The sequence below is a fragment of the Mercenaria mercenaria genome, chromosome 11 (assembly GCF_021730395.1).
Source record: "Mercenaria mercenaria strain notata chromosome 11, MADL_Memer_1, whole genome shotgun sequence".
Taxonomy (NCBI): Eukaryota; Metazoa; Mollusca; class Bivalvia; order Venerida; family Veneridae; genus Mercenaria; species Mercenaria mercenaria.
In genome coordinates, this window is record NC_069371.1 from 66,179,999 (window position 1) to 66,198,111 (window position 18,113).

The following is an 18,113-nucleotide window of genomic DNA, read 5'->3' on the forward strand; positions in this document are numbered from 1 at the left end:
CCGATTGGCATAATTTTGTAATGAAACAGTCCAAACGGTGTAACCATGGCTGAAACTTGTTTAGCTTTTTCAGTAAGAGGAACTTGCCTAAAACCTTTTAACAAATCAAAGTTTGTTACATATTGTGTTTGTCCAATTTGATCAATACAATCATCAATTCTAGGTATTGGAAATAAATCAGTTTTGGGATGCTGTTAACTTTTCTGTAATCTGTACAAAGGCGATAGGATTTGTCAGATTTTGGATTAAGAATATATGGGGAACTCCATTCTCTGTTACTGATTTCAATGAAATCATTGTCCAACAACTATTGAATTTCTTCTTTTAGATGATTTTGTTTTGTTGGGTTCATTCTGTATGGATGTTGTTTAATTGGTGTCGAATCTGTAAGTTCAGTCTCATGAAAAATTTTGTCAGTTCTAGAAGGTACATCCGGAAATAAATGTTCATATTCATGAATAAGTTGTTTCATTTGTTCTCTGTATTGTGGCTCCAAATGTAAAAGTTTTTCATCCAGGTGTTGAAGAATGTCTGAATTTTGAATTTTTGTTTGACCATAAACAGTGCTGTTATTGTATTTTGTTGAAAATTACATTCAGTTGAAATATCAATTTCCTCACAAAAAGGTACACTAACACTAACAGGATGGGGGACAGAGTTATCTCTATCAATGTATTCTTTTAACATATTTATATGACAAAGCTGCTTTTGCTTGCGCTTCCCATGAGTGTTAATCATGTAATTTAGATCCTTTGACTTCTTGTCAACAGTATAAGGGCCATAATATCTAGCTTGTAATGGTTTACCAGGGATAGGTAAAAGTGCCAAAACTCTATCACCATGTTTAAAAGTTCTTTCTACAGCACATTGATCATACCTTGATTTCATTCTGTTTTGAGCAGATCGCAAATTTGAACGTGCGAATTCACAAGCTTTTGTCAATTTATTTCTGAAATCAGAAACATATTGAAGCAAATTTCAGAAACTTTCATCTTCTGAAAGAACTTTTTTTTTTAAGTAATTTTAAAGGTCTACGGATAGTTTGACCAAACACTAATTCAAATGGACTAAAGTCAAGTGATTCTTGTACAGCATCCCTGACCGCAAATAGCAAAAAAAAAAAAAAAACAAAAAAAAAAACAAAAAAAAAAAAAAAACAACAAGAAAACATGAATAGCTTTTTCCCAGTCTTTTCCTGTTTCAAAACAATATGGTCTAATCATATTTTTGCAATGTCTGATGAAATCGTTCTAAGGCACTTTGACTTTCTTTGTGATAGCACTGCGGAAAATATGTGCATATACGGGAGTATACGGTCCCGTATATGTCTAATATACGAATATCATATAAAAGGTACCTTTCCTGAAAGTATGATCAAAACCTACGCCTTAAGCATACTTTTGGACCTTGACAATCCCTAACTTTGAATACTGACATAAACTGATGAAACGTATTTATGCTAAGTATGAATGAACGGATCCATGTGAGAAAAACATGAATGTCATAATTATTTGTGGACATGTATGACAAGACCTACAAAATTTAAACACATCAGATTTCAAATTAGGCCAATAAAAATGATTCAGGATCTTTTGATATGTTTTATTTACACCGCAATGAGCTGACATGGGCGTTTCATGAGCCAGAAAAAGAATTAGTTCTTGCCGATAAAAGTTTGGGACCAAAATCTGGCAATTTAATGTCCATTCATCATCAGCCGGGACATCTGGTGGCCGCCATTTTCTAATCAAAACCAAATGTTTAACAGAAAAGCAGACAAAGACCTGTGAAGCTTCTTCTTCGCTAACAGCCTTTAGAAATAATATTAAAATAAAATGTCAGCATCATTGTTATGTTCCTGAATAAGCTGTGACCTTGAGAGCGAGTTATGACCTTGGTCATTAAAAAGAGCATGATCAGAGAAGTTGTCAGAGTCTGTTCGTTGAACAGACAGATTTTAAGAAACAGAATTATCTGTATCAGAATTAAATGTTATATTGATAAAAGTATCAGACAAATCAATGTCTGGCACAAGATCTCTCTCAATAGCTTTCTTAGCCATAGAACGGGTATCTGCACAACATGGATTAAGATCAGGAATTTCCTGTTCAACAGGATCAGGTTTTTGATTCAAACAAGGTGTGTCAGTTACAAGTAGATTGAGGGGTTCGTTTTGAGGAGGCTGCGCTTTTGGTGCGTGGCTTTCCCTGTTTGATATTTTTCTTTGTTTTTTATCACAACCTTATCTCCAGCTAGGTCATTTCCCAACAATAAATGGACACATTTTAAACGGCAAATCAGGTCTAACACCCTCAGTCACAGGGCAAGTAACCAAATCTGAGGTTAAATAAACATTATGGAGGAGTACAGAAATAAAACCACACTCCACCCCTTGAATACGTACATTTGTATTAGAAGAAAAAAAAATCTGTAAAATCTGTAAAAAGTCTTCTTAGAAAAAGGCAGAACATCTGCACGAATAAGAGATTGAGATGCTCCAGTATCCCTCAGGATTTGAATAGTAAACTGGGTAGAATCACCGAGAAGTGATATGAATGGCTCATAAACCTCCATAGTAGAATCAGACTTGGCGTCCTTGACCCCTATAACAGTATTAATATCAGAACAAGGCTGGGGTTTAGACTTAAGAGAAGTATGGCCAGTAGGTCTTGCCTCGTCTCTTCCCTGCTTCCTCTTTAGAGCAAAACATTGAGACATAATGTGTCCGGGTTTCCTGCAGTAACTCAGCAGGTTTATTACCTGAATGTTTAACAGGTGTATTACCTGAAAATCTTGACTTTTGAGAACTTCTTGTATTAGAATTATTACCATATGAGAACCTAGAATTATTTTGTGGAAAATATGGTTTCTTGTTCAAATAATTTGGTTTGTTGAAGGAAATTTTATGAGTTAAAGAAGAATCATCAGCCAATCTAGCAGCCTCTTCTATATTTTCAACCTGTTATTCATCCAAGAAGGTTTTGACCTTGTTGACAACACACTGTTTGAATTATTCAGTTAACATAAACCGCCTTAGTTTGTCATAGCTATTACCTATTTTCTTTATGTACACCACCTATCAAACAACTGCTCTTTAACTCGGGCAAATTAAACGTGTGTCTGGTCAGACTCCTTTCAGTAATTTTGAAATATTTGCCTGTAAGCCTCAAGAACGAGCTCATAACCTTTCAAGATTAAATTTTTCACATAATCATAATTTGAACTTTGTTCTACAGACAGCTGTGTATAAATTTCACGGGCTTTGCCAATCAAAACACTTTGTAAAAGTAGACTCCAATTTTCCTTAGGTCATTTAAGATTTTCAGCTATCTTCTCAAAATGCACGAAATATGTGTCAACTTCTTTTTCCTGAAATGGTTAAACTAATCTGATATGTTTGGTGACATTAAAGTGAGGACTTGGAAGTTCTGCACTTCTACTTGCCAATTATAACTTTTTAATTTCTAATTCATATTGTATTTGTTTTTCTCTCTCTCTCTTTTCTCTCTCTCTATTTCTAACTTTTTCTCTTCTAACCGTATTCTTTCTTTCCTCTCCCATTCACTTTCTTGAAATTCTAAGTTTAACTGCATTTCTCTAAATTTCAAATCTGACTGAGTTTCTACAATAAATGACTCTGCAGATGAATATAAAATATCCATGAGATACTGAACAACAATATTATTATTTCTTGTTTGAGCATCAAAGACTTTACTTCAGAAATATTATAATGCTTGGCAAGCAGAAGCAAATCAGATTTCTTAGCTAACTTGAACATCTTGTGGGATGACTCATCCACAAACTTATCAACTCCAAATGACATTTTCATAACGGCTGGTATGTATACTGCCCCAAAAATAAAGTCTAAGAAGTTTTCCAATACAAAATAATCTGTAAAATTTGGCTGAAAAGTTTCAAGGTAATAAATTCAAAATATCAAATTCAACAAGAGCTGTCACTAATTGTGACAAATGCCCCCGCAGCACCTTGACCTTTGACCTGTTGACCCCAAAGTCAGTAGGGGTTGTGTACTTATAAAGTAATATCAGCATGTAAAGTTTGAAGGTCCTGGATGAAGTGGTTCGCGAGTGAAGTGCCTTCATGCAAAATGTTAACGTTGGCCCCTGTGACCTTAACCTTTGACCTGGTGATCTCAAAGTCAAAAGGATTGTTGTATTTAATAAGTACTATCAGCCTGTGAAATTTGAAGAAGGTCCTGGGTGAAGTGGTTTGCGAGTAAAGTGCCTTCGTCCCAAAAGTTAACGTTGCCCCCCTGTGACCTTGACCTTTGACTTGATGACCCCAAAGTCAGTAGGGGTAGTGTACTCAATAAGTACTATCAGCATGTAAAGTTTGAAGGTCTCGGGTGAAGTGGTTCGCGAGTAAAGTTCCTTCATACCTTTGACCTGGTAATCTCAAAGTCAGAAGGGGCGGTGTACACAATAAGTACTATCAGCATGTGAAGGTTGAAGGTCCTGGGTTCAGTGGTTCGTGAGTAATTTATAAAGTGCCTTCATGCAAAAAGTTAACGTTGGCCCCTGTGACCTTGACCTTTGACCTGGTGACCCATAGTCAGTAAGAGTGATGTACTCAATAAGTACTATCAGCATGTGAAGTTTGAAGGTCCTAGGTGCAGTGGTTCGCAAGTAAAAGGCCTTCATGCAAAAAGATAACGTTGGCGCCTGTGACATTGACCTTTGACCTGGTGACCCCAAAGTCAGTAAGGGTGGTATACTCAAATGTATTATCAGCATGGGAAGTTTGAAGATCCTGGGTGCAGTGATTCGCGAGTAAAGTGCCTTCATGCAAAAAGTTAACGTTGTGAATAACAAACGAACGAACGAACGGGGTCATAAAAATATAGCTGTCTATGGTTGATCCCGGACGAGCCCCCAATTTCTGTTTTATCAGAGGGTAACAATTTTTCGTTACAGTGACTAAAAGTAACAGAAAGAAAAACCAGCAACTATAACAATAACAACATTTTATTCATGAATTTAAAGTGGAATTATATGCATTTTTCCAGTAAAAATCAAGCTTAAATAGATGTGCATGTAAAAGGATGGAGAAAATTATAGCTTTTAACCCAATATTCAAAACTCTTCCAGTTACCAGTACAAAATAATAAGTTTCCAAATATTGCTTTTCTTATTTTGACTGGGGCAGTCTTTTTAAAAGCGTCCAACTGCAAGCAGGAGTTGCTTCCCTTTAACCTCAGAAATTTCCATTTTCAGGTAAGGGAGATCATTGCGCAGAAGATTGAAAACATATCTATTATCTAATCCGTCCGATTTCTTTATTTTTAAAACATCAACTTCAAATATTAATGCGCCATTATCGTTAATTTAACACATCTAAATGCAGATCAACCGAAAATTGCTTTTATAGAACACTCACCCAAAGCATACTATATGCAGTATTAGATGCGCATAATGCCACTTTAAGTAAAAATCCAAATACCTTTGAAAATGACAAAAAGCTTTAAAATCAAATCTAATAACTAAAATTGTCCAAATCCTGTCCAGGTCAAATTTAAACCCAGTCAGAATAAATTCCAAAATGTTTCACACAGTTCAAAAGTAATATCCAAAAATTATAATTCCTCTCTTCAAAGATAACTTTTTAAATCCAGAAATTTTTAATATAAATCCTTCAAATAATCCTTCCAAATATTAAATATCCAAACTGGTAATAATATTTGTTTTTAAAAAATACAGGAAAATTTCATCTATATCTACAGTTTAGCTTCTTAGGTTCTATTTTTTAATCGAAAACATCTGACTATATAAAATTGAACAATAATGCTGTCTTTGGAAAAGACTGCATATTCTTTTTCTTCATATTAAGAAGTTAGAGTTTTGTTGTAAGTGTTATCTAAACTCTTGTATATACGTTTAAACAGTATGCATATGTTGTAGTTATATGAAAAGAATTATTCTTCTTTCACAATATCTCGGCCAAGTTCCATAACCATCTTGATCCTCAAATACGGACCGGGGTTATTACCCTTGTATTACATAGATTTAAAAAATCTGAATTTTCTGTTCCCAAACTTCAGAAATGTCTACTTAATCTGGACTTTATGTTAATGGAAAACTAGCCGGAAACTCACATCCGCTGTTTAGTTATGACCCGTGAAGTATATAAAGTAGCGAAAATTGTTAGTGTCCACTTAATCATTTAAGCAGTTCTTAACGAGTGTTATGAAACTTAGTCGAAATGCTTTCTGGTATATTATCTTTGCCGAGTTTGATAACAATCGAGATGGTCTTTGTCAGTCTTAAGTTATGACCCATGAATTAATTGAAACTGAACAAATTGACAACGTAACAACTCAATAAGTAATTTTTTATCATTATTTTGATTTAGGCATATTTTGTGACAGCGTGCCTGTTTTTAAAGGTAGTTCGGATTTAATTCACTTAGTATGTTACATATTATCGACTGAATTGTAAAGTCTATATGTTTGGCAGGCCATTGCAAAAAGTGTTATCCTCGTAAAAGAAGTTTTCTTTATCATAATTATTATCATTATTGTTATTTTCTTTGCTTGTACGTTTGCTTTGTCAATGATAAAGGGTTTGAACTGTAGACTTTAGCATGTTCCACTATTTATTTCAAACTAAAGAAGCCAATTCGCTCTGATTACAGAAATTATAATATAGTAAACAAAATTTGGCATATTTCGTTTTAAGTTTCTCTTTATAGTTTCAATAGAGTTAAAGTATAATAGACTATACTTACTGTTCTCTTTTTGTTTTCCGAATCTTTCACTGAACTTTTCCCATATTTCTGAAATATACAGTTACATTGAACATACTACCCATGTAAAGTATTTGTCAAATTGAAAAGGAAAAGTGCTTTATCCTCTAGTTTTTTGGTATTTATCAATGCTTAAGAATGTTCTTTCCGTAGAATATACTATCATGATAATCCATGAATTGATGTCATATGTTGATATTATTTCGAAATAAACAAGATACAAAAGGTTTTGCAATGTTCATGCATTATGTATTTGGACTTAGCTATTCAGTGCTTAAGATATATTTGTCGTTGTCTTAAATTTGCAATTGCATTATGCTTTCATTATCTATACTCAATATTGGTCTTGACTCGACAATAAAATCTTTAAGAAGACAAAACCTATCTTAAAATCACCATTAGGATACATTTAAATATTTTATTTAGTCCACCTGCAAACATGAACCATGTAAACAATCACTTCGATTTATACATTCTCTTGAATCCAAACCTTTAAACCCGTAACGCTTTAACCCTTAGCCTGCAACATTTCTAAAATGGACTGTTCCATCATTCAATCGGGAAATACCATTTATTATTCGAAGGGTTGTTCGATGAAAATTTATTGACTGAAAAGCGAACAGTGCAGACCATTATCAGACTGCGCGAATGAGCGGACTGATCTTGGTCTGCACTGGTCGCAGAATCAGAATCCTTAGCCGCCAGCAGGTTAACGGTTAATTATAGGTTGGTACAATCGAAATATAACTGCACTGCTCTTTACAAATCGCAAACAAATCAAGACAGGTTAACCCTTTTACCTTCTCATAAACGTATGAAAATTGTTGGTTCAACTACGTAATAGTTAATAATCCAGTCGCCGGTTTCATACATTGACAAAAGTAGACATCCCAGAGGAACAAAGGAATACCTCTGGTATGTATAACATATATATCAGCAATCGAACAACAAAATGGCATATGATTGTTTTATATGTATAAACAAAACTGGTACCTGTTTTCTTTCCGAAGTAAACGTCATAGAAGGCTCTTGATAAATACCTTTTGAAGTGGCAGCTGAAAAAGTATTCAGCGTTCAAGTCATATAATATAAACATTTGTTCAATAACTGTAGTTTCGCTCTTCTAGTGAAATATTCTCGATTCAAATACATTACCATACAATATATATTTCTGTTATTTATAAAGCTGTTAGTCATCAAACTGTCGTCGGAGAAGATCCTTGATAAGCTCAATGATTTTTTTCTATGAGCAGAGTAACATGTTTGAATATTAGACACAGCGATCCGTATTGCGCATCAGACCAAATGCGCCGAGCAGAGTCGATATACTTGTCCCAACATATCTCCGTATGAAACAGTGTATATATAAACCTAAAACAACAGCTTTTTTCAAATTATAAAACTGTATCATAGAAGATATGCATTATTGATACAGTACCTTTACAAATTTCAATAATTATAAGACGGCGTTTTAGCCTAAATCGAAACTTTGAGATTTATTACTGAAACTACAAAGAATTTTGAATCTGATAGGTTTGGTCAAACAAAGATAATAGGTAAGGATAGATTTTTCAGAAACATAGATCACCAAAAAGAGCCGCAGAACAAAGCATTTGCAAAGTAGGCCCACAACAAAAAGAAGCTGTAATAGAAAAAAACATGCAGATGGGTTGCTTAAAAAATCTAACATCTACATACAAAGGTATGCCAAATATATATAGAGAGAGTGGAGGGGGTGGGGGAGAATTTGTTAGTGGTGAAAAAGGTAGGGTGGTGGGTGGGGGGAGGAAGTTGAAGGGGAAAGTAGAACAAAGACGAATATACAAAGGGAATGTTTCGTTACCTTATTACAGTTACACTACATTGTAAACCACAATAACATAGACATTTATGTGCCAAAGAAAACTGTTATGTATAGATAATTTTTCTCATTTTTCCATAAGGCCAAACATTGTTTACTGACCTTGTTTTAATACATTATTCTGTATTTACTATAAAATTCTCCTTTAATCTAGAAACTTTTATCAGTAATGTATCAATTATTGATAAACGGTGTATGTCAGTTATTTTTAGAAAAGACTGTCCTGAAATTTCTTTTAATTCTCATTGTTACCTGCAAATTCTGGAACCTTCCATGATACAATATATAGTCAGATGTTTTCGATTGAAATAGAACCTAAGAAGCTAAACTGTAGATATAGATGAAATTTTCCTGTATTTTTTAAAAACAAATAGTCTTCTCTTTACTTATAAATAAAACTTAACACAAACTCTATTTCGCCCTTGTAGCTGTGCACTCTGGCTACGGGACCATTTATTCCGATACGATATGAATGACATACTGTATAACAAATACTATCAACAAAAAATACGTAAATCTCGTATTGTATCTTATAAATATGATACTGATGTATAATATAAACATTGTTACTGTGTAAATCCATTATTACAAACTCCTATCTTTCATTACATATGCCATTCATGTATAATCAAAACCTTTTGTCTTATAATGTTTCATTAAACGTTCGTATCGGAATTCTCCATATCATTGAAAAACACGACGTCCAGGAAAAAACAGAGAATGTGACTCTGAAAACCTGTGTCCAAAAAATAACAATTCAGTGCTTTCCTCAATGGTGTGTGTGGACTTCACACATTAAAAAAGTGTTAATTTAATTACGACACAAAATTTCTATATGTGCATAAAAAATATTTTATACTGTTAAGAAAAAACTTTCTTCTTACTATCAAGAAAAACTGACTCATTTATGTGCTAAATGAAGTATATCTACAATAGATCTACTTATTAATGATAACTTGTGCTTATTTTCAAAATTCAAATAAATAACAGCTTTCAAATGTAAAAACTAAATTATTCAAAATCCTTATAAAAAAATTATATACTTCTTTTTTATATTAAGAAACTTGAAATTCATCCAGTGCTAAATAAGTGCACGCTAGAACTGACAAATATCTACAACACATTATACTTGTAACTTATGTTAATTTCTAATTGGTCAGTTTGGGAATAAACAAATTCCCATTGGACAATATTGATACATACTTGACCAGTGCGGTTCAATAAACCGTAACTCAAAGACAAAACTTTCCCGCTATACTCCGAAACGCGGGAAAGTAAAAAGTCTTCTCTTTACTTATAAATAAAACTTAACACAAACTCTATTTCGCCCTTGTAGCTGTGCACTCTGGCTAGAACCATTCAAAGTTAGAAGGAATAAAGATACATGTATTTGTAATTGGAAAGACCTTGCATTAAACACCTGCATATAGATAATTCATGATACCATCTTTTACATGTACTAAGCAAATGTTTCCTAAATTCCTTACTTTAAACAACTATAAAAAGATTTGATCTTAATTTCAACTGTTGAACGAAATATTTAACAACAAACGCTCAATAAAATTTCAATGAATCTGATTTTGGGGAGATAATCTCCGTGTTTAACACACATATATAAATAAATATGTTACTTCCGTTTACATGTACAAATCTGAAGTTACAATTTTTCAATACTTAAAACAGTACACCTAACCAACAAATAAAAAGAACTCCTCTTGATCATTTAAGTTAAATTTCAACTGTTTTCACTAAATACTCAAACACTGTGAAATTTTTAATCTGTTTTCAACTGAATCTGAAACATACATATCTTTTGCAAAATCAGTCTTCCACCTTCCATGCCTCTTTAAACATCTGTCGTTAACATTATTATTTGCTGCAGTGGAAACACCACCGGACCTTAACGAATGAAGGCCAATATTAAGATCTGGAGCCACTTCTTTAAAAAGCTTAATAATACATTCTCTGGCTCGAGTATAACTAATCTTTTTGTCTTTATATATCAATTTACTGACACATTTTGATTTAAAAACTGGTTTAAACAAAAAACCTTCAGTAGAAGTATCAATGCTTGCCAAACACATGTATCTCTTTAACATTGAAAATGGACATGCTACTGTAACTCCTTTACTGATCAAAATTTCATTACCAAATCTGTACTGATCAGTTTTACTTTTGCTTATATGTATCTTAAAATAATTTTCATCAAAAGAAATATCTTTGCATCTTATGTTACTTAACTCGTCAAATCTCAAAAAACCTGCATATGCAGTAGTTATCATGCACACATTTCTGACAGTACATAAATCTTCTGATGATGCGAACCTTTCACACAGTTCTATGATTATTTCTGACGTTGCTGGGTCTTTCTTAGTAGTTGGTTTTCTTGAAGTGCGCTTTGCTGATTCCAATAAGTTTTTAACGAATGAATTTCTGGTTGGATCGTCTAACCCATTAAGCTCATGAGCCCATTTTATACCGTAAAAAGCCTTAGAAACCGTATGATATGATGATGAAGAATCTAAAAGTTCAGTTAAATATACAGCTACTAAAATTGGACTTGCTGGCAAAGCTGTATATCCTTTGTTACTACAATATACCTTCCATCTCTTGAATCCAGAGTTATATGTCTTTGTAGTGTTTTCACTTTTACATTTTAACAAGTGATCACATAAACTGTCAACTTTAGAAAAATCGCTACAACCAGATTCCTGTAGTTTTCTTACGATGTTGGATCCTAATTCGACACCTGAAAATATTAAAGATCATATAATAAACCAGCTCTCATTATACTTTCTACTGAACTTAACAGATAAATCTTTTTGCTCTGTTCTTCTACAATAAAAGAAAATATCAATTTCTTATTTTCAATGCCATCATTGAGAATTTCAATGGATTTTCTGCAAAAACACCGTTGTTACCAAAACCTGAAACAATAACATCATCTTTTGGCAATGTTTTATATTCCTCAATGAAAGACCTGAAATTTTCCCTTTCATCACATAACAAAGGCCAAAATGGCGCAGATTTCCATCTTGGAACTATCAGAGTACCACTAACTTTCTCTTTCTGGAATTTTACTATAACTTTACATATCAATTTTGGAGGTGGAACCCACCAGCTCAGCCCCTCTCTCCATGACTGCTCCAATGCATTAACTCCTGCACAACCTGGGCACCAACATTTACAATTAAATCTTATGCACTGTGTGTTGAGATTTGAAGCAAATCGATCCACATTATGGGGCCCCCATTCTTTATCTAGCAAATGAAAAACCCATGACTGAATTTTCCAGTCGTCATTATCAAACATTCTGCTATAACGGTCTGCTTCGACATTACTCTCTCTTGGAATCCATTCTGAAATAAAACTGACATTTTTATATTTACAAAAAGTTTGTATACGTTCTGCTATATTGTGAAGCTTTGGAACTTTGCTACCTTTATCTAAAATAGAAATTACATTTTTATTATCACAAAATATTTTTACTGCCTTGTTTTGCAATAAATTTTCATTACTTTTCAGTACCCTCTCTACAGATTCCATTTCTCTCCATGTGGAGCTTTCAAATGTCTCATTTTCATTCCAGTTTCCTGTTACCATACTGCCTTCAACTAAGGCACCCTCACAAAGGGCGATGTAGCCTCCGTAACCGCTATTCGAAGCGTCAGAAAAACACTGTATATCATATACAATATCATTATACAGATCATTGCCTTTAGCATTCAGACCTCTAACATTGTCTTTCCAGAACTGAAGCTCAATTATAGCATTCTTATCAACTAAACCATATCCGTTCCAACTAGAACGAGTGTCCAAACAGTGATACAGAGATCTTGTCTTAAAAAGTACAAGTTTCCCAATTGCATTCTGTAAAGACACAACTTGTCCGATCACTGACGCCAAAAAACGTGCCGGTATTACATTTACTCTATCTCCTCTCATTTGAAAAAACATAGAATCAATAGCATTTTCTAAACGACATATTCTCTCTTCTGTAGCATGTAATGTGCCAAATAACATTTTCCAAATATAACCTAGCCAGACTGCCTCTTGCTTGGGCTCCCAAATGCATTTCTTTTCAGCTATCAAAAAACCTAATTTTATCAAAAAAAAATGTACCTCAAAACTCAGAGTTTTCGCACATTCTAAGGAACTATGTCCCCCTATCCCATCATCTAAAAACATCACAACTTTTTTACCCTGTGACCTGATAAACCTCACCGGTACTCGCATAAGTTTCGAAAAAATGAAACCAGCTGTTGCTAATCCAAAAGGTAGTACATTGAAGACATAATACATTCTATTGCCTTTAGCATTCACCCATGAAAATCCTAGAAATTTTTTATGTTCCTCAAAAATTTCAATAATGTGATATGCGGATTTCAAATCAAATGTAAACAAATAATCTTCCCTCTGAAATAAACCTGCTGCTGTCGAAACATCTTCATATTTATACCTAAATTTTACTAAATGAGGGTTTATGTGTCTACAGTCCAAAACTAAACGCAATTTTCCCGTTTTTCCGACAGCAACGGTCAATGGATTTACAACACACGGCTTTTCGTGAACTTCTGATATGCACCCTTTTTCTTATAAACAAAATATTTCTTCTGCAACAAATTGCGGATGATCCTTAGCAGATTTATTATTCTTTAAAAAACAATTACCTGGCAAAGTTTTTAACGGAAGCTTATATCCGTTCTGGATGACATTTTTTATGTAAATATCAACATCAATTTTTTCCCATTCTGACATACAATCCTTCAAACGCCCTACTGGCGATACTCCCTTTACTGGCGTGTAATTACCCACGCTATAAATAGACTACACTGCTATTTTTATCGGACATGCCTATTTTTATTTCTGAGGCCCGTATAGGGCTACACTGCATATCTTTTGTATCTGAACGATATTTGCTCTTTACAGAATCAAATGAATTAAAATTTCTACTTATCTTATCATACATCTTGTTTTCGTTACTCCTGCACTCAAACTTCCAATGACCAGGTTTACCACAACCAAAACATAGCCCAGGCCTGTTTGTTCTGCCAACGCTACCGTTGTTTATCGTTGGAATGCTTGTTCCGGTCTTCATTTGTTGAGTCTGGGAAGTACTAGTGTAAGGTACGAATCTTCCTCCGAAACGCCTGGAAGTCGTAGAAGATCGTTTAGCCTTCAGTTTTTTATTCGCTCGACTTTCTGCTCTCGCTATTTTCTTCTCATCTTCCGAGTCTGAAGCTAACGGATTGGCTTGGTATTCTTTAACAACTGACCAACCAAGATCTGATGAATCGGCAATTCTTATCAATTTTTGTCGACTATGAAGAAGTTGCAAACCTTCTGCGATGCTTTTTGACGCCTCGTTCATTTCTAAGCCTTTAATTTTGGTGTCTGCGGCCTTCAGCGTTTTCGTCACTTTCACGTTGAATTTGAATTGGTCCTCGCAGCTCTTCCTCTTAAACGTGTAATTGTCATTACATAAAATGTCTTGTTGTAATGTTGTAATCTGATTGTCGGCAATGTTTTTCTGCGTTTTCACATGTTTTTCCTCAAAACAAGCAAATTTTGTAGAAATTAAATCCTCTAAATGTTCCATCATTCTATCTTCCATAACGTAACTCCGTGTTCTATTCTCGTCACAATTTTCTCCCGTAGCCATTTTCAAACTTGAAATTCATCCAGTGCTAAATAAGTGCACGCTAGAACTGACAAATATCTACAACACATTATACTTGTAACTTATGTTAATTTCTAATTGGTCAGTTTGGGAATAAACAAATTCCCATTGGACAATATTGGTACATACTTGACCAGTGCGGTTCAATAAACCGTAACTCAAAGACAAAACTTTCCCGCTATACTCCGAAACGCGGGAAAGTAAAAATTATTACCAGTTTGGATATTTAATATTTGGAAGGATTATTTGAAGGATTAATATTAAAAATTTCTGGATTTAAAAAGTTATCTTTGAAGAGAGGAATTATAATTTTTGGATATTACTTTTGAACTGTGTGAAACATTTTGGAATTTATTCTGACTGGGTTTAAATTTGACCTGGACAGGATTTGGACAATTTTAGTTATTAGATTGGATTTTAAAGCTTTTTGTCATTTTCAAAGGTATTTGGATTTTTACTTAAAGTGGCATTATGCGCATCTAATACTGCATATAGTATGTTTTGGGTGAGTGTTCTATAAAAGCAATTTTCGGTTGATCTGCATTTAGATGTGTTAAATTAACGATAATGCCGCATTAGTATTTGAAGTTGATGTTTTAAAAATAAAGAAATCGGACGGATTAGATAATAGATATTTTTTCAATCTTCTGCGCAATGATCTCCCTTACCTGAAAATGGAAATTTCTGAGGTTAAAGGGAAGCAACTCCTGCTTGTAGTTGGACGCTCTTTTAAAAAGACTGCCCCAGTCAAAATAAGAAAAGCCATATTTGGAAACTTATTATTTTGTACTGGTAACTGGAAGAGTTTTGAATGTTGGGTTAAAAGCTATACTTTTCTCCATCCTTTTTACATGCACACCTATTTAAGCTTGATTTTTACTGGAAAAAATGCATATAATTCCACTTTAAATTCATGAATAAAATGTTGTTATTGTTATAGTTGCTGGTTTGTCTTTCTGTTACTTTTAGTCACTGTAACGAGAAATTGTTACCCTCTGATGTAACAGAAATTGGGGGCTCGTCCGGGATCAACCATAGACAGCTATATTTTTATGCCCCCGTTCTTTCGTTCGTTTGTTAGTCACAACGTTAACTTTTTGCATGAAGGCACTTTACTCGCGAATCACTGCACCCAGGATCTTCAAACTTCACATGCTGATAATACTTTTTGAGTATACCACCCTTACTGACTTTGGGGTCACCAGGTCAAAGATCAATGTCACAGGGGCCAACGTTATCTTTTTGCATGAAGGCCTTTTACTTGCGAACCACTGCACCTAGGACCTTCAAACTTCACATGCTGATAGTACTTATTGAGTACACCACTCTTACTGACTTTGGGGTCACCAGGTCAAAGGTCAAGGTCACAGGGGCCAACGTTAACTTTTTGCATGAAGGCACTTTATAAATTACTCGCGAACCACTGAACCCAGGACCTTCAACCTTCACATGCTGATAGTACTTATTGAGTACACCGCCCCTACTGACTTTGAGATTATCAGGTCAAAGGTATGAAGGCACTTTACTTGCGAACCACTTCACCCGGGACCTACAAACTTTACATGCTGATAGTACATATTGAGTACACTACCCCTACTGACTTTGGGGTCATCAAGTCAAAGGTCAAGGTCACAGGGGGCCAACGTTAACTTTTGGGACGAAGACACTTTACTCGCAAACCACTTCACCCAGGACCTTCTTCAAATTTCACAGGCTGATAGTACTTATTAAATACAACAATCCTTTTGACTTTGAGATCACCAGGTCAAAGGTCAAGGTCGCAGGGGCCAACGTTAACATTTTGCATGAAGGCACTTTACTCGCGAACCACTTCATCCAGGACCTTCAAACTTTACATGCTGATAGTACTTTATAAGTACACAACCCCTACTGACTTTGGGGTCAACAGGTCAAAGGTCAAGGTGCTGCGGGGGCATTTGTCACCATTAGTGACAGCTCTTGTTGAATTTGATATTTTGAATTTATTACCTTGAAACTTTTCAGCCAAATTTTACAGATTATTTTGTATTGGAAAACTTCTTAGATTTTATTTTTGGGGCAGTATACATACCAGCCGTTATCTAAATGTCATTTGAATTTGATAAGTTTGTGGCTGAGTCATCCCACAAAATGTTCAAGTTAGCTAAGAAATATGATTTGCTTCTGCTTGCCAAGCATTATAATATTTCTGAAGTAAAGTCTTCGATGCTCAAACAAGAAATTAAGAATATTGTTGTTCAGTATCTCATGGATATTTTTTATTCATCTGCAGAGTCATTTATTGTAGAAACTCAGTCAGATTTGAAATTAAGAGAAATGCAGTTAAACTTAGAATTTCAAGAAAGTGAATGGGAGAGGGAAGAAAGAATACGGTTAGAAGAGAAAAAGTTAGAAATAGAGAGAGAGAAAAGAGAGAGAGAGAAAAACAAATACAATATGAATTAGAAATTAAAAAGTTAGAATTGGCAAGTAGAAGTGCAGAACTTCCAAGTCCTCACTTTAATGTCACCAAACATATCAGATTAGTTTAACCATTTCAGGAAAAAGAAGTTGACACATATTTCGTGCATTTTGAGAAGATAGCTGAAAATCTTAAATGACCTAAGGAAAATTGGAGTCTACTTTTACAAAGTGTTTTGACTGGCAAAGCCCGTGAAATTTATACACAGCTGTCTGTAGAACAAAGTTCAAATTATGATTATGTGAAAAATTTAATCTTGAAAGGTTATGAGCTCGTTCTTGAGGCTTACAGGCAAATATTTCAAAATTGCTGAAAGGAGTCTGACCAGACACACGTTTAATTTGCCCGAGTTAAAAACAGTTGTTTGATAGGTGGTGTACATAAAGAAAATAGGTAATAGCTATGACAAACTTAGGCGGTTTATGTTAACTGAATAATTCAAACAGTGTGTTGTCAACAAGGTCAAAACCTTCTTGGATGAATAACAGGTTGAAAATATAGAAGAGGCTGCTAGATTGGCTGATGATTCTTCTTTAACTCATAAAATTTCCTTCAACAAACCAAATTATTTGAACAAGAAACCATATTTTCCACAAAATAATTCTAGGTTCTCATATGGTAATAACTCTAATACAAGAAGTTCTCAAAAGTCAAAATTTTCAGGTAATACACCTGTTAAACATTCAGGTAATAAACCTGCTGAAAAACTCTTGTCGCTATCTACTTGCAGCTACTGCAGGAAACCCGGACACATTATGTCTCAATGTTTTGCTCTAAAGAGGAAGCAGGGAAGAGACGAGGCAAGACCTACTGGCCATACTTCTCTTAAGTCTAAACCCCAGCCTTGTTCTGATATTAATACTGTTATAGGGGTCAAGGACGCCAAGTCTGATTCTACTATGGAGGTTTATGAGCCATTCATATCACTTCTCGGTGATTCTACCCAGTTAACTATTCAAATCCTGAGGGATACTGGAGCTTCTCAATCTCTTATTCGTGCAGATGTTCTGCCTTTTTCTAAGAAGACTTTTTACAGATTTTACAGATTTTTTTCTTCTAATACAAATGTACGTATTCAAGGGGTGGAGTGTGGTTTTGTTTCTGTACTCCTCCATAATGTTTATTTAACCTCAGATTTGGTTACTGGCCCTGTGACTGTGGGTGTTAGACCTGATTTGCCGTTTAAAAGGTGTCCATTTATTGTTGGGAAATGACCTAGCTGGAGATAAGGTTGTGATAAATCTACTTGTAACTGACACACCTTGTTTGAATCAAAAACCTGATCCTGTTGAACAGGAAATTCCTGATCTTTATCCATGTTGTGCAGATACCCGTTCTATGGCTAAGAA

General features: G+C 34.4%; 2 protein-coding genes across 3 annotated transcripts in view; both read right to left on the reverse strand.

Moving 5' to 3' along the window:
• Positions 1-3,464: 3,464 nt before the first annotated feature.
• The window catches only part of LOC128546807 (uncharacterized), a 35,563-nt gene continuing 20,914 nt past the window's right edge, over positions 3,465-18,113 (reverse strand). Inside the window, exons 7-9 of the mRNA XM_053518160.1 lie at positions 7,756-7,817; positions 6,745-6,792; positions 3,465-3,668 (exon numbers count right to left, since the gene is read on the reverse strand). Coding sequence (XP_053374135.1) covers positions 3,465-3,668; positions 6,745-6,792; positions 7,756-7,817 — 314 coding nt within the window. The remainder of the gene's footprint in view (positions 3,669-6,744; positions 6,793-7,755; positions 7,818-18,113) is intronic.
• LOC123527851 (uncharacterized) lies at positions 9,034-14,770 on the reverse strand. 2 transcript variants are annotated; one of them, XM_053517622.1, is made up of 2 exons: positions 13,294-14,770; positions 9,034-11,372 (listed from the first exon to the last, which is right to left on the reverse strand). In XM_053517622.1, the coding sequence occupies exon 1, from the start codon at positions 14,283-14,285 to the stop codon at positions 13,440-13,442; it is 846 nt and encodes a 281-aa protein (XP_053373597.1). In that variant the 5' UTR covers positions 14,286-14,770; the 3' UTR covers positions 9,034-11,372; positions 13,294-13,439. The 2 variants fall into 2 exon arrangements, with proteins under 2 accessions (XP_053373597.1, XP_053373596.1); XM_053517621.1 differs by having other exon boundaries at positions 13,294-13,500.

What these genes read in the sequence shown, in the direction of transcription:
- LOC123527851 (XM_053517621.1), bottom strand. Translation starts at nt 13,381, where the DNA reads ATGTCAGAATGGGAAAAAATTGATGTTGATATTTACATAAAAAATGTC. An exon ending in TCCGTTAAAAACTTTGCCAG is followed by an intron (nt 11,373 to 13,293) that starts GTAATTGTTTTT and finishes TAATATTTTCAG; the next exon opens with GTGTCGAATTAGGATCCAAC.